General features: G+C 39.7%; 1 protein-coding gene across 1 annotated transcript in view; it reads left to right on the top strand.

Annotated features, from left to right (window-relative positions):
- Positions 1 to 12274, top strand: part of efna4 (ephrin A4) — a 45313-nt gene extending 33039 nt beyond the window's left edge. Inside the window, exons 3-5 of the mRNA XM_007556099.2 lie at positions 1083 to 1151; positions 9527 to 9553; positions 10429 to 12274. Of these exons, the coding sequence (XP_007556161.1) occupies positions 1083 to 1151; positions 9527 to 9553; positions 10429 to 10514 (182 nt within the window). The 3' untranslated portion in view covers positions 10515 to 12274. The remainder of the gene's footprint in view (positions 1 to 1082; positions 1152 to 9526; positions 9554 to 10428) is intronic.
- The last annotated feature ends 937 nt before the right edge of the window (positions 12275 to 13211 follow it).

The raw sequence follows: 13211 nt of genomic DNA on the forward strand, positions 1-13211 counted from the left end.
TCGTCAGGATTTAAAAGCTTTTTTTTAAAAAAAAGAAAGAAAAGTAAAGGAACAAACCCTTTTCGAGCTTTGACAGTATTGCACAATATCATGTGCTTCTAACATGTTGCAGCATATTTCAACGGTTATTCCAGCTAACGTCACTAACATAAGTTTATCAGAAAAGCACATTGTGTGGAGAGGTGCGTGTTCTAGTCGTAGACCGACCGCCTCATATAAGGAGGCTATTCGACCTCAATGCAACCGTCTGGATTTGATTCCTGACCTTGGGGATGACCTTTTGTTGCATGTCATCCCCTCTTGTCTTTGTCTGCCTATTTCCTGTTTGAATACTGTGAATTGTAGACACTAGTATCACAAAATCATTTTTTTTCTTTAACAGAGAATTGCAAAACTTTCAATTAAGGCACCTTTTCTAATCATTAAACACCAAACCTGGTATCATGCAAATTTATCCCTTGAATATTGTGCTCTAATAGTGTTTTTGTATTTTGAACTACCTTACATATCTGGAGTCATCCTGATAGCTGACAGGAATGCAACTGGGAAACAAATTATCTGGAGTGTTTCTTATTACGTGTGTCTGAGTTAGCAGCTGCTTGAGAATAGTTTTAAGACAAAACACATTAACTGGGGGTTTCATACAAATTTGCTTACCAAAAGCAACAATGCGGTGACGGGTAAAGCATCTATTAGGATCCTTTTATTCCCGAGTGAGCCATGATCAGCATCGATATGGGGAGCAGCTCCTCTCTAATGGTGGCACATCTCTGTAGTGCATTTCGTTGTTTTTACTTAGCCAAGAGGATAAGTGCGATATTTGGTGTGCAACAGAAAGATGATGTAAATCCTTGCTCGGATAATGTTGAAGTGGGAAAACTCGTCGTCTGCTCTTAAGCTTTCCTGCACGCAATGTATTTGTAGCAAGAGATCCTTTAAATAGACTTTCTGGAATCATTTTTGCTCCGTGCAAGAATTTATTTCTTTTAATATTCCACCTGTGGGCTGAATTCAAAACTGTTTGTTGGGTTTGATGAGTAAGTAGCTTATTTACACCTTATTTTGACTCTTGTTCTCTGCAGCTCTGCCGACAGATGAAGGCCCTCCTCTGCCATGCATGAAGATGCGTGTCACAATATGCTGTGAGCCCAGTGAGTACACTCATCCTTTCATCTGTTCTTTTATGCTTTCCTCTTTGTACACCAACAGACTCTTCTTTCTGCCTCTCGCATCTCTACTATCATGTCTGGGAGTATAGAATGATGTTCAGACTGCCACTCACTACTGAGCTTTTTGCTGCTTTCTATCTGTAACCTTGTAGTATTCTTTTTTTTTTTTCCCCTAAATGAAAACTACTATGAAGTTAACTCTTTGCTGAGCATTGGTTACTTTCCTGTATCAATCCACACCAAGTTACAGCTTTAAAAAAAAAAATCAATTTTTGAAATGCCTAAACTTTTCCACTATACCATATTTATGATTTAAGTTATTTTAACTTGATGAGCAAAAACTAGTAGCTGGAGTTTCTGCAGCTGCAAAACTGTTTCCCTTTTTTTTTCTTGCGACAAAGTCAAATTTGTCAATTTGGAAGTATTTGCAGCTGAAGGAAGCAAACAGTCATGGTGTGGGAACTAAACTGTTTTTAAGATAACTCAGTTTTGATTGTACAATTTTAGTACAGCAGCCTGTTATGAACATGACTGCAGGTTGGCTACCTGAGCAGATAGCCTGACTAATTTACTAGTCAATATCAGCTGTAAATATATCAGATAAATAGAATCTATAAGTAGCAGAATGCCAAAAAAAAATGTGAGCTGTAAATTTTTACTCAATAAAGCTTCAGTTTTTTACTATAATGATATTACCCAGGTCTATGTATCGGAATCAAAAATATAATGTTATAACTGAATGTACTTGTTAGTTTTACAACAGCTGGAACAGGTGATGTTTGTCTTAAAGCAGATTTGTTCAAAACATTATGAGCATAAGCCCATATAGCATTTCCATCATGCCTAGTCTGCATTTAGAACAAATTAAATTAATATTTTGTTATGGGTTTTTTGAGCATCACATTCATTTAAATCTTATCCAACCAGTGGTCTTTCTTTTTTCTACCTGCTTGTCATCCTCATTCACCCACTCCCCATCGCCCTTTCTCAGTGTGAAATTCCCAGAGTTGATCTAATCCAGAGCCCGCCTGGAGTAATGTTAGTCTTCCAGTCCAGTGAGCTGCCCATTCCGGTTGGGAATGTTGCCCAGTCACTGTGGGAATCCCTGTACGGTGCTCGGTGTGTGTGTGTGTGTGTGTGTGCGTGGACCATTTTTCTTTCTGTTGCTGTTGCTACGCTTTGTGTGTGCGAGTCTATGGGCCTTTGCGTGCGATCTTTGGCAGTTGGACTCGTATCCGAGTGTGTATGTAGCATCGCATGCGTGTCTGAAACGTCTGTCCCAGTTCCCATCCCTGTGTTGTCTGCAGGGGGGCTTGTTGTGCTGTCCCAGACTGAACTAACGCACTTTTTTCTGTCTCTCTCACTTCAGTGAAACTGGCTGGAAAGTTGTTTAACAAACACTGATATAGTTTAAATGAATGAGGGAAGAAAATGCAAACTGTGAAAAAAATAAACCTCCTTTCACCTCGAATTTGGGTGTAATGATAGAGCAACCTCCTTTAGGTTCATGAGTCTAAAGGAGTCTGATCGGAACAAGCTGACAATTTAGCAAAATTTTTCAGGAAATAAAAATAATATTTAGTTTTACAAGTAGAATAAAGATCAACAGTGTCACTTTGCAGTAAATAATCTAAATTAGTATACAATATACTTACTGTATGTTGTGGTATTTACTCTCATCTTTATTCCAAGTTCACCGATATTTTTTTGTTTTGAATTTACAGTTTAAATATGTAGCTAAACGATATCGGTAGGTAATCCTGATAGGGACAGCAAATGATGGCAAATGCCAACTTTCCCATTGATGATTTAAATAATTAAGCTTTAGCTAACATTAATAGGGATGTAGAATACATCCTGGTCATGAGAACAATAGGAAATTTGACCTAAATTTTAGTGAGATTGTAAAACCCCAACTTTATCATTTTCAATTATAGTTGGATACAAACTGGAGAAAATGATTAATTTATCTTGCATTGAATGTGAACCAGAAAAGATTTTAGCAATAATTTTTGGGTAAACAATTAAATATTTTACAGTAAACGTTTTGCTAACCTCAACCTGCGTTTCAAAGAGAGTAATCAGCATCTCGCTCAGATTTGATCAGTCCAAATATTGTATTCATGCTTGTCTAATTCTACAGTGGCCCTAATGCCCAACAAAGCTTAGAAAGTGTAGTAATTTTGTTTTCACAAATCTCACTGGCAGAAGTTCGGTCAGTGTGAGTCAGCTTTAGCATAATTATTGGATAATCTCTCACAGTGCTTTCTTTGTCTCATCTACTTCTCTGTCATTTCGTTTAAGCCCAAATTCTGCCAGACTCACGTTTTGGAGGCTTCTTCGTTGCTTTTGTAACCGACTGTTGTCAGGCAGCCTAGAGCCAACTTTACCTTCACTAGTGACGAACTCTTAGCTAGTGTGTGAAATCTGAAAGTGCTGACACATCTTATCTGTGACTGTCACCTTATCTTATTTCAGAAAAGTACCCCAGTTGCTACCGGATAGTTGCTATTTAAATGTGGCTCAGGGCTCTTGGGGGGCTTTCGTAGCTAAGAGTTGTCAGAGTTGCTCATCGGCATCTTTATTAGCGGACAGGACAAGAACGAACTTCCTTCTTTGCAATTCAAAATCAGCTTTATTAATTAGTTGCCAAGCTTAAAGCATGGATACAAATATTCATGGCTGTAGAAGTTTAGATTTTGATTTTCCTCCCGAAGAAGCTGAGAAATGGCTATTGAGCTTAGCAAGGATATAAAGCTTTCAAGCAGACGGTAACTTTAGCATCAGTAGGAGCTCATGGCTACTCTGCTGCAGTGTTGTGATTGTTAATATTTGATTTTTATTTCGTCTGGCACAGTTTCTTCTTCTACCATTCACCAAAAATGCTCCTATACATTTCTTAAAGGTGGCGACGGTGTGGTGCAGCAGGCGCCCCATATTCAGAGGCAATTAGATCTCAACACAGCTATCCCAGGTTTAGTCCCAAACTTCCGGGACCTTCGCTGCATGTCCTCCCACATTCCATCTCTGCCATTTTCTTGCCTGGATAATGTGGATAACGACAACTAGTGGCACACAATCTCTGACAAAGAAAAGAAAAGTAGTGAACACTGTTTCAGTGCCGTTGTACCCGAGTGTTGTCAGGGTGCCAGATGGCAACTTTTGTGTTCTTGGCAGCTAGTTGGTCTCATTGAGCTTACTGTGTCGTATCATTTCTGTCACTTTGTCACAAATTGTTTTTGTTTTTTTTCCACAAAGGAACCAGAATACTGCCAGATAACGATTTAAAAGTGTGTTATCGGGCAGCCTGACAACTTTTGTCCTGACTGACTTCATCAACACAACAGGGCAGCAACTCAAGAACCACTTTAATTCTTCAAATTTTGAGTCTTGGCATAAACTTATTTCACGAGAGACACAAACAGACAGCAACTGCGTGACAAATCGCGAGACACACTTCGACAAGAAACGAGATCGCGCCATGTCCTTAATCTCGAATAAACTCCGAAATGGCCATCACAGGCGCGACGTCAGTCGGGAGGTAATTTGCTACTTTATTACCAGAGTAAAATCTGAAGGATTTTTTATTTTTTTATTTTTTTTTAAAGTTTGTTAATTATCTGGCTCCCATTAATTACAACTACATCAGATAGCTCACTTCTCTGAGGAAAGGCTAATGTATTCCTGACCTTCTGACTGTATTCCCCAATCAGCTCATCTGTGCCAAAAATAATAAAGAAATTGTAGAAATCACTCGAGTTCTGCATTCTTAGCACAGCATGCACACATGCATTTCATTTTCAGTTCTAAAATCACTTTGACTTCAGAGTAGAAACAGTTCTACCTACAAAGACATGCACACATCTGGGTTCTGTTTCCTTGCCTCATCTCTTTTTTCTTCCTTCTGCCTCTCATCCTATTCCTTAACCAAAACTAATCCCGACTAAATTTCAGGATCTGCGTCTCCTTGTCTTTTAACTCCCCACCTCCCTTCCACCCACCTCCTCCTCATCTCCAACCTCCTCGCTTTCATTCTTTCTTCACTCTTCTGTCATTCTTGAAGTGGCACTAATCCCCCCCTTCTCTCTGTCTCTTCAGCTCTCTCCTCCCTTCCTCGTTTTTTTATGATCTTTCGCTACTGGAGCAAAACTAATCTAGGCCCCATCCGTAGCAAGTCTTTCAGACATCCTCCTCCGTGCCCTCAGACTCCGCCTTGCCACCTTCCTGTTTACACCTTCCCTTTGTCGAACCTCTGCGTCCGCCGTACCGCTTTCCACCAGCTCCCTTTTTCCCTTTTGCCCCGCTTCGCTCCATCTCTGTCGCGCGCCGGCTGTGCGGCGAGCCTCGTTGGGATAAACGTGTACGAGGCCGGCGAGAGGAAAGTGAAGTAGATGGATGAGAGCGGGGATGAAGGAGAGTTGGAGGCGATGTATTGCAGTCTGTCCACTCGCTGTTGTTGTGTTGTTCCCCTGTGGTAAAAGCTCCCGCTTATTCCCTGCTTCCTTCCTGACTTGGTTCCCTTTTATCTGACAGGTAGCATGGCAGCAGGGCATGCCATTAGACGCCTGTGTGGCCGTCAGTGATGGCAGCTCCTGTCCTTCAGCAAACGCCTCTTATCTAGACTTCAAATCGTGCTCCTCCCTTCCTCACTTTTTTTTTTTTTTCCATCTTCTTCAACAACCAGCTTGTATGCATTTCCACTTGGGGATAACTCTGTCGTGAGGGGTTTAAATTAATTAGCGGTTAGTGTGAAGGACAGAGGTGACGATGAGAGAGTCCATCAGGTGTGTTGTCATTGCTCCAAGGTCAGTGAGTTCTAAACCGTCTCTCGATTTCTCTGGTGTTTAATTTGTCAGTAATACAGATGGCGGATTTGTTTCTTTGATTTTTTTATTTTTTTATTTCCTGAAATATCGTGAAGCACGACAGCTTGATGTTTATATGGGAGCGAGTTTGTTTTTTTGTAACGCAATGCTATCACAAATCGCGTTTGGAAAACAAACAAAAAAAACGATGTCTGATAGGTTCTCAAGCTCTTGTTGCATCATAAAAATGAAGCCCCGAATTGTTGTCGTGAAATTTCAGATACCCCACAGCCTTCTATTGCATCTTCCTCAAGCTCGCTTCACCTCCTACTCCATACTTACCTTTTTACTCTGCATCTTCTCCTTAAAACCCCCTCCTGGTGTGTTTATCTCTCTGGCTCTTCGAGTTGCTCTGCCTCTCTCCGGCTTCCTCTTTCCCTGCCGTCCCACTGTGAGAAACCATTACAGACCAACTTCCATCTCTCCCTAATTGATTCCCCTTCCCACTTCGTCTCACTTCCTTTTTTTTCTAGTCATTGTCCCGCTGTGAGCAGTCCATTACATTTATTTCAGTTTGCAGAGCGTCACCATTTTGCCTCGCATTCTTTTTCGGGGTGTTTTTTTTTTTTTTTTCGTTTTCTTTTCTTGGGGGGTGCGGGATGGGGGGGTGGCGGATTGTTGCCTTTAATTTCTTGAATCCTTGCCCTCCTTCTCACCACCCTCTGCTCTCATCCAAGTCACTCTTTGTGCGCCTGAAACCCAGTGGACAAAACTCAAACTGAACCTCAAGACCCAAATTTTAGCTTTTTACCGTTTTTAGCGATTTGCGTCTGAAATTCCCCGCTGGTTTTTTATTTCATTTTATTTTTTCCCCACCATTTTTGTATAACGATTTTATTTACGTTAGTTAGCATTAGTGCCTATGTGTGTAAAATGGCGGCACGAGGAGAGGTGGAATGGTGGAACATTGTCTCTGCAGTGGTGCATTCTGCATACACCCACATAAACGCCACCACACACACACGCACACACACACACACGCATACACACACACACACACACACTCACACTCTGAGGCACATGCGCACTTTGCCACGGCTGTCCATGTGCAGTTACACATGCAGCATGCCTCAGACTGCACTGCGGAGAGCGTGCTTTTTTTTTTTCTTTTTCTGCAGTCACGCCCCCGTGGACTCCATTTTGTGGGAGAGTTCGCCATGACGAAGATGATGATGTTAACACAAAAACGAGAGCCGTCGATGTTCAGCTGTTTGCGCAAATGATGTGATTAAAGCCTGATCAAAACACACACATCACCCGCAGCCGAGTAAACGCCAGGCATCTGAAAACGCCAAACTTTATGTTTTCGACTCGACGGCGAATGAAACGCCCGTTGATTTCACAGCGATTTAATTAAAAACGTAAAGTTACTCAGAAGTTTTAAATTATTAGTTTAATTATAAATCACAACAAATTCTAAAACTTTCCCGGTTTCATTTGTATCACTAATTCCAGACATACGACCTTCAATTTTGTTTTGTTTTTTTTAGGGTGTTTTTTTTTTAATCAAAGTACAAATAAATTCTCTAAAAATTCTACAAATTTTGTTTAGAATTTGTGAGCTTGAGATTTGTTTTGAGTAGAAAAAAATAGAAAAAATTCAAAAGTTAAACATTTTCAACATATTACTTATTTTTTCCCCTTTTTTGTGGAATTTTAATGTAGGAACTGTTTAGTTTGTCTTGTTTTCTTTTCTTTTTTTTAAACATTGATAAAGATGCAGTTTCTGTAAAATGTAACTTATTGAATATGGCAATAATGTTTTTACTTGAGATTGTTTGTGGGATACTGTGACTCTGGCTGTTCAGTTTTATATTTAATGTAGTAATTACTTGGCTTTTTTTCTTGCTTATTTTTATATTGTCTTATTTAATCAGTGGCACCGATAAATTGTTGACAGAAGACACATTTCTCCAAAGATTTTTTTTTTCTTGATTGAAAGTGGTTCGGTTATTGTGTTGTTTTCAGTATACATGCAGACTTTCAGTGTAATATTTTTTTACTATTTTGTCTCAGTAATATTCTATTTGTAAACTGTGTGATTTTTTTTTTTGTTTTTGTTTTGTTTCATTTTAAGATGCATCATCAGCTGAAGAATTTAAAAATAAATATTTTTCCCATAATTTCACGTGGTACATGGTGAATACAAATAATGCATATATTTTTTATTAATGTAATGTGTTTTTTTTGTTTTTTTTCTGTTGCTAATTGTATTGATAAATTGTGCAACGTTGACCAACTAAAATATTCACAACTTGTCTGGGTTTAGGATTTTTTTAAATTGCGTTATAGACGGATTTTTTTTTTATTTTTAACAATTGTAACTGTTTTTTCGGCACTGTTTGCTTCACCTTACAAATACTCTTGCTCACATCGATGCACACGTGCACAAGCTCAGTACTAAGCTGTGACATAGCAGGCTATTTAATGCTTCGTTAACCCCTTGATGGCTGTTAGCTATATCAACTTGAGAGTAATTTGGTTTCATGTCGGGCGGAGCCACGTGTTGTTCAGACGCGCTGAGGAAGGCTTATCGGGTTATGGATCAGCGGTTGGTTCTCTGAGGTCATTGATACACACCTTATTTTCCAGGCTACGGCTTTTGAGTGTGTTCGCGTGTGCACGGTTAGGTGTTTGACTTGTGGGTTGTCAAGAGGTGAGTTCAAGGCCACAGATTGATTTAAGAACCAGTTGTGCCGTCTTATCCGTGCCTTCTGACCCCTCCATCGTTGCTCTTTGGAATATTAGGCAGTTTTCTGCTTCAGAGAAATTTTACAGTTTTTTGTTTTTTTTTCCTTTCTACCAGTATTTTTTTGGTCTTTTTTTCCCCGTTTTCATTCTTAACAGCTCCCTATTCCTCCATTATAGCAGTCCTCCACTTCTCCCTCCATTATTTCCTTTCAGCACCCTCTACCCACCTGCTGAGAAAGTGACGCCCAGACACAAATGCCCCCTTATCCCGTCTTATTCTTTCCCTCCCTTTTCCCCGTCTGACCTTGTCTCAGTCTTTCGAATCTTCTTTTCTTCTTTCACCTTACTTTCTCACTCGAGTTTCACCGCTCTACCTTTCATCTTCTGTCCACTTCTTGGTTTCGGCTGTCATTTTGAATTTTCTTGCATTTTCCCCATTTCCTGTATCCCTCTCGGTATAATTTCCATCATTCTTAGTCATTCTAATTTACATAACACTATCTTTTTCCTGTTGCCATGCTTTCCAAGCTCTTTTTTTTTTCTGTACGACCTTTAAGAAAATTTGCATAGGGGACATATTTAGGGTTGCACAGTCAGTCAGTACCCATTTTTCATGGCATTGGTCTTTGAGTAATGGTAAATACCTTCCCCTGGTCATTTGTCTGTTTCTTGTTCTTTTTGTTACACAAAGCAGCACTTTTATTGAGAAGGTTACACATGCAAAAATGACTAATCAGCATCTTGTTTCCATGCCTCAACTTGATCTAAACTCTATCTTTCTTCTCTTCTTGCTTATTGCAGCATCAGAGGGCTCAAAACGAATACAAGGTGAGATGTAAATTCTTGTAAAACATTTTATTTTATTTTATTTTTTTTGTAGGTTGTGGATCAGTGTAACATGTAAATTTCTATATTTTTCTGTATTGAGCTAAAACCTGCATGTCAAATTTGTGGATCCAAGGTAACTCGGAGATCCACAACTTGTTTGTAGAACCACAAGTCAGACACAGGTCTGTTACGAACATGTCGTTCAGATGGCGCAGTCATTATGCTCTGGAGGTGCTTCACTTCAGCTGGGATAATGGAGGTGGTCGACGGTGATGGGAAGATGGATAGAACTAAATGCAGAACAATCCTGGGAGAAAACTCGTTTAAGGGGCAGCAAAAGATTTGAGTCTGCTGCGGAGGTTCACCTTCCAGCAGCATATCCAGATCCAAATGGGAATTCATTAGAAAGACTGGCTGCTCTCCACTTTACAATTATCCACTATATCAATGTTGGCAAGTTTCAATAACTATGCTGAGGTTTGTGGTTGTAAAATGACCAAATGTGGTGTAGATAAAGGCGTACGAATCACTTTTAAAGGCACTGTTAGTCATCTACTTGTTGAGCCCCAAAACGAATGCAGTCACATGGGAGCTCAGACATAAACTGGAGCGCCAGTGTGAAATGGTTAACAGACTGTGTTTAAATCAGTCACGTTTTCCAGCCAAAACACAAAACAATGTTGTGCTTTAAATTGGTGTCAAGTTTAAACTTAAGAAGAAGAATAATGAATAATAAGGTCCTGTGGCAAAAAAAAAAAGGTCTATATGTGATTCCAAATCCCCAGACAGATTCAGAAGAAGGAAACTCGTATTCAAGCATTTTTGGTTGTACTTCTTACAGAAACAAATATTCATAATGTTCTCCTCTGCTCTAGGATCAAAACCTCGCAGCAGTGTCGTCTCACTGAGGACCACTTCTCTTCCACTCCTCATCTCCATCCTCTTACCGCTGATCACCTGACTCATCTGTCCTCAGTGCCTGCCTGTGCTCCATGGGTGCAATCTGTGGCATCTAAAGGAAGAATAAAACTGCGCTCACGGACAACAAATGGCAAAGTGCAATCTCTGCCGGACTAAGCCAGCAACATTAACGACTGTGGTTAGAAATCCAGGCAGGACGATGGTTTCTCCGGACCACAGTGACTCAGGGAAATGACGCTGAAGTGCAGCAAAGCATTTCTTCCCGTTTTCTTGCTCTACCTGTTGCCTGTCGTACAACTACTCAGATAAAATGTTCTCCATGCGGGAGCCATCTTAAGACTCCTATCTCACTTCGAAGCCAGAAGAACAATGAAAGAATCAGGACCTCCAGTGAAGTTTTTTATTTTTGTGTCTTTTTTTTTTTTTATATATATATATACATATTTTTTTATACTTCTTCTGTTGTTTACTTCTGTTTGAGTGGAAGCCTCCAGTTTAAAAAGCGGCCAAATAAACCTGCTAGAGTAAGGACTGGCTCAGGTTGGAGGTTTTCTGTTTCTTCTTTAATTTTCTGGACATGGACTCAAACTCGCACATTAATGCCTCATTATTATAATCACAGCAAAACAAATCTGCTCTACTTCCATCTCAAAGGAAAGGCATTTTGAATCTGGAAAGGGCAACTCTTGTGGAAAAGTGAGACTGGGCTCCTGCGCCCCCTGCTGGGATCAAACTGGTTTTTACTGGTTGAACTGGGCTGGACATACAAGAAGAGACTGGATGCCGGACTTTGGTTTTTACAGGAGTTGTTCCTCTTTGGGTAACCGGCTCTGCGTTAGGGTTACAACATGCTTTCTGTTTCAAAGCCACCTGAGAGAAAAAAACGGATTTATGGGTGAACGGATCGGAGTCAGAAAGATAAACGGTGTGCACATCTGAGCTTTATGATTTTATTTTTATCGTCACATGATTTTTGGCTTCATGTGGGTAGTTGGTAAAATAGCATATTAGACCTATTTAAAAAAAATTATGTTGGGTCTATGTAAATCAGTTGTTTACTACAGTAACAATCAGTCTGTATAAGTTAATCGTAAAAATAACACAAACTTAATTTTTATGTGAGCAGAAAATGACAGATTTTCATACTTACAAATCACGGATATATCATTTTATATGCTGCGCTAAACTGAATTTGCCAAGTTATTAAGTTGATTATTAAATTTATATTCGCGTGTGAAAATTTTGGCAAGAATGAATGAATGAACTCAGGCTCCCGATATATTTTTACATTGAAATTGACGAGAACAGAGCTCTTTATTTTTCCTTAGGAGCTAATTATATAATTTGACGTTATTGCTACGTTATTGGATTGGCTTACTGTCGGAAAATGTAAACATATTTCATACATTTTGTTCTTGCTTTAAAAACATAATTGTTAGCACTTACTGTTCTTTTTTTTTATGGTGAAATAATCTCATCATTTACATTTTTGTAGGTGTTTTATTCTTTCAAACAGTTGGGTCTCAAAATGTTATCTTTTCCTTTTTTTGTCAGGCTTACTTTCCCCCCGCGCCACCCCCCTCCCCCCCAAAAAAAAAAGATGGTTCTCTTAAGATTTGGTTTCTCTTCTGTACAGTGTGAGTTTTACAGTCATGTAATGGTAGGATTTATGGATTTTTTTTTTTTTTATATTGCGTTTCTGCTTTCACATTTTAGTGAAGGATGTAGCGTCTTCTGTGAAGAGCCAACTGCAATCTGAGCCGTTTTCTGTGGCAGGACAACAAATAAATACGGTTGCATTCAAAAAGCTCGGTCAGTTATTTATTTTTTATTACTTTGGGTCTAAAATGCATCGATTTATTGCACGCAGCTGCAGGTCTCTGTGACAGTTTGCAGACAAACGCACATGAGCTTATTTGTGGAACACGCACATTAAATGTTATACACGGCAGCATGAAGATAAGGGGACTACAGGGACTTAAAATGACCTTGTGGTGTGGGAGGCCATTGTAATGTGAGCAACCCAATGGAATATTGAGCTGCATTTTTATCTATGGGTGGCTAAAGACTGATAAGACCCGGATACCCAGTGGACTCCTGCTTTTAATAGACTCCAGAACATCGCTCCCAATAAGACGACCTTAAAGTTATTTTTCTGACAACGCTGGACTGAAGTTCAATAATAACCCTCCAAAAGAAGATCTTTGTGTCTTAAATACAGAAGTGTCCATCCAAATCAGCTGTAAATGTATTTCCATTTATATAGGCTGTAATGTAGAACGTCTTGTGAAGCCACAGAGGCAATTTCCTGGATAATGGGGCTAATGCTCCTATTTCATGGTTTATGATCTCTTCTGATGACATGTTTGTCACTGTTGATGCGTGCCATCACAGAGGCGCTTTGGTTCTGACCTTCGCATATAAATGTCCAAAGCCCATGTTTTCATTCTTCTTCTATTGTGAACATGCAGGGATAGATGGGTCCTTTTTAAAATTGCCGTATAACGATGTGAGGGGGTGTGAGGGTGGGGGCTTTTAAGGCAGCAGCAGTACTCCGCTTTCCTTTGTGTCCCCGTTCAACTTTGAGTGTGCTTCTTTTTGAGCTGAAGGCATGCAGAACTTTTTATGCGAGTCGTTTGATGCAGGATTTTGTTTTTTATCCTCCGCCGCAGACAGGAATCGCAGGATCGGTTGTGTCACAGGTTTTGGATTTGCCATTTTTGTCTGGGTATGTAAA

This window comes from Poecilia formosa, unplaced genomic scaffold, assembly GCF_000485575.1.
Source record: "Poecilia formosa unplaced genomic scaffold, Poecilia_formosa-5.1.2 Scaffold77, whole genome shotgun sequence".
NCBI lineage: Eukaryota > Metazoa > Chordata > Actinopteri > Cyprinodontiformes > Poeciliidae > Poecilia > Poecilia formosa.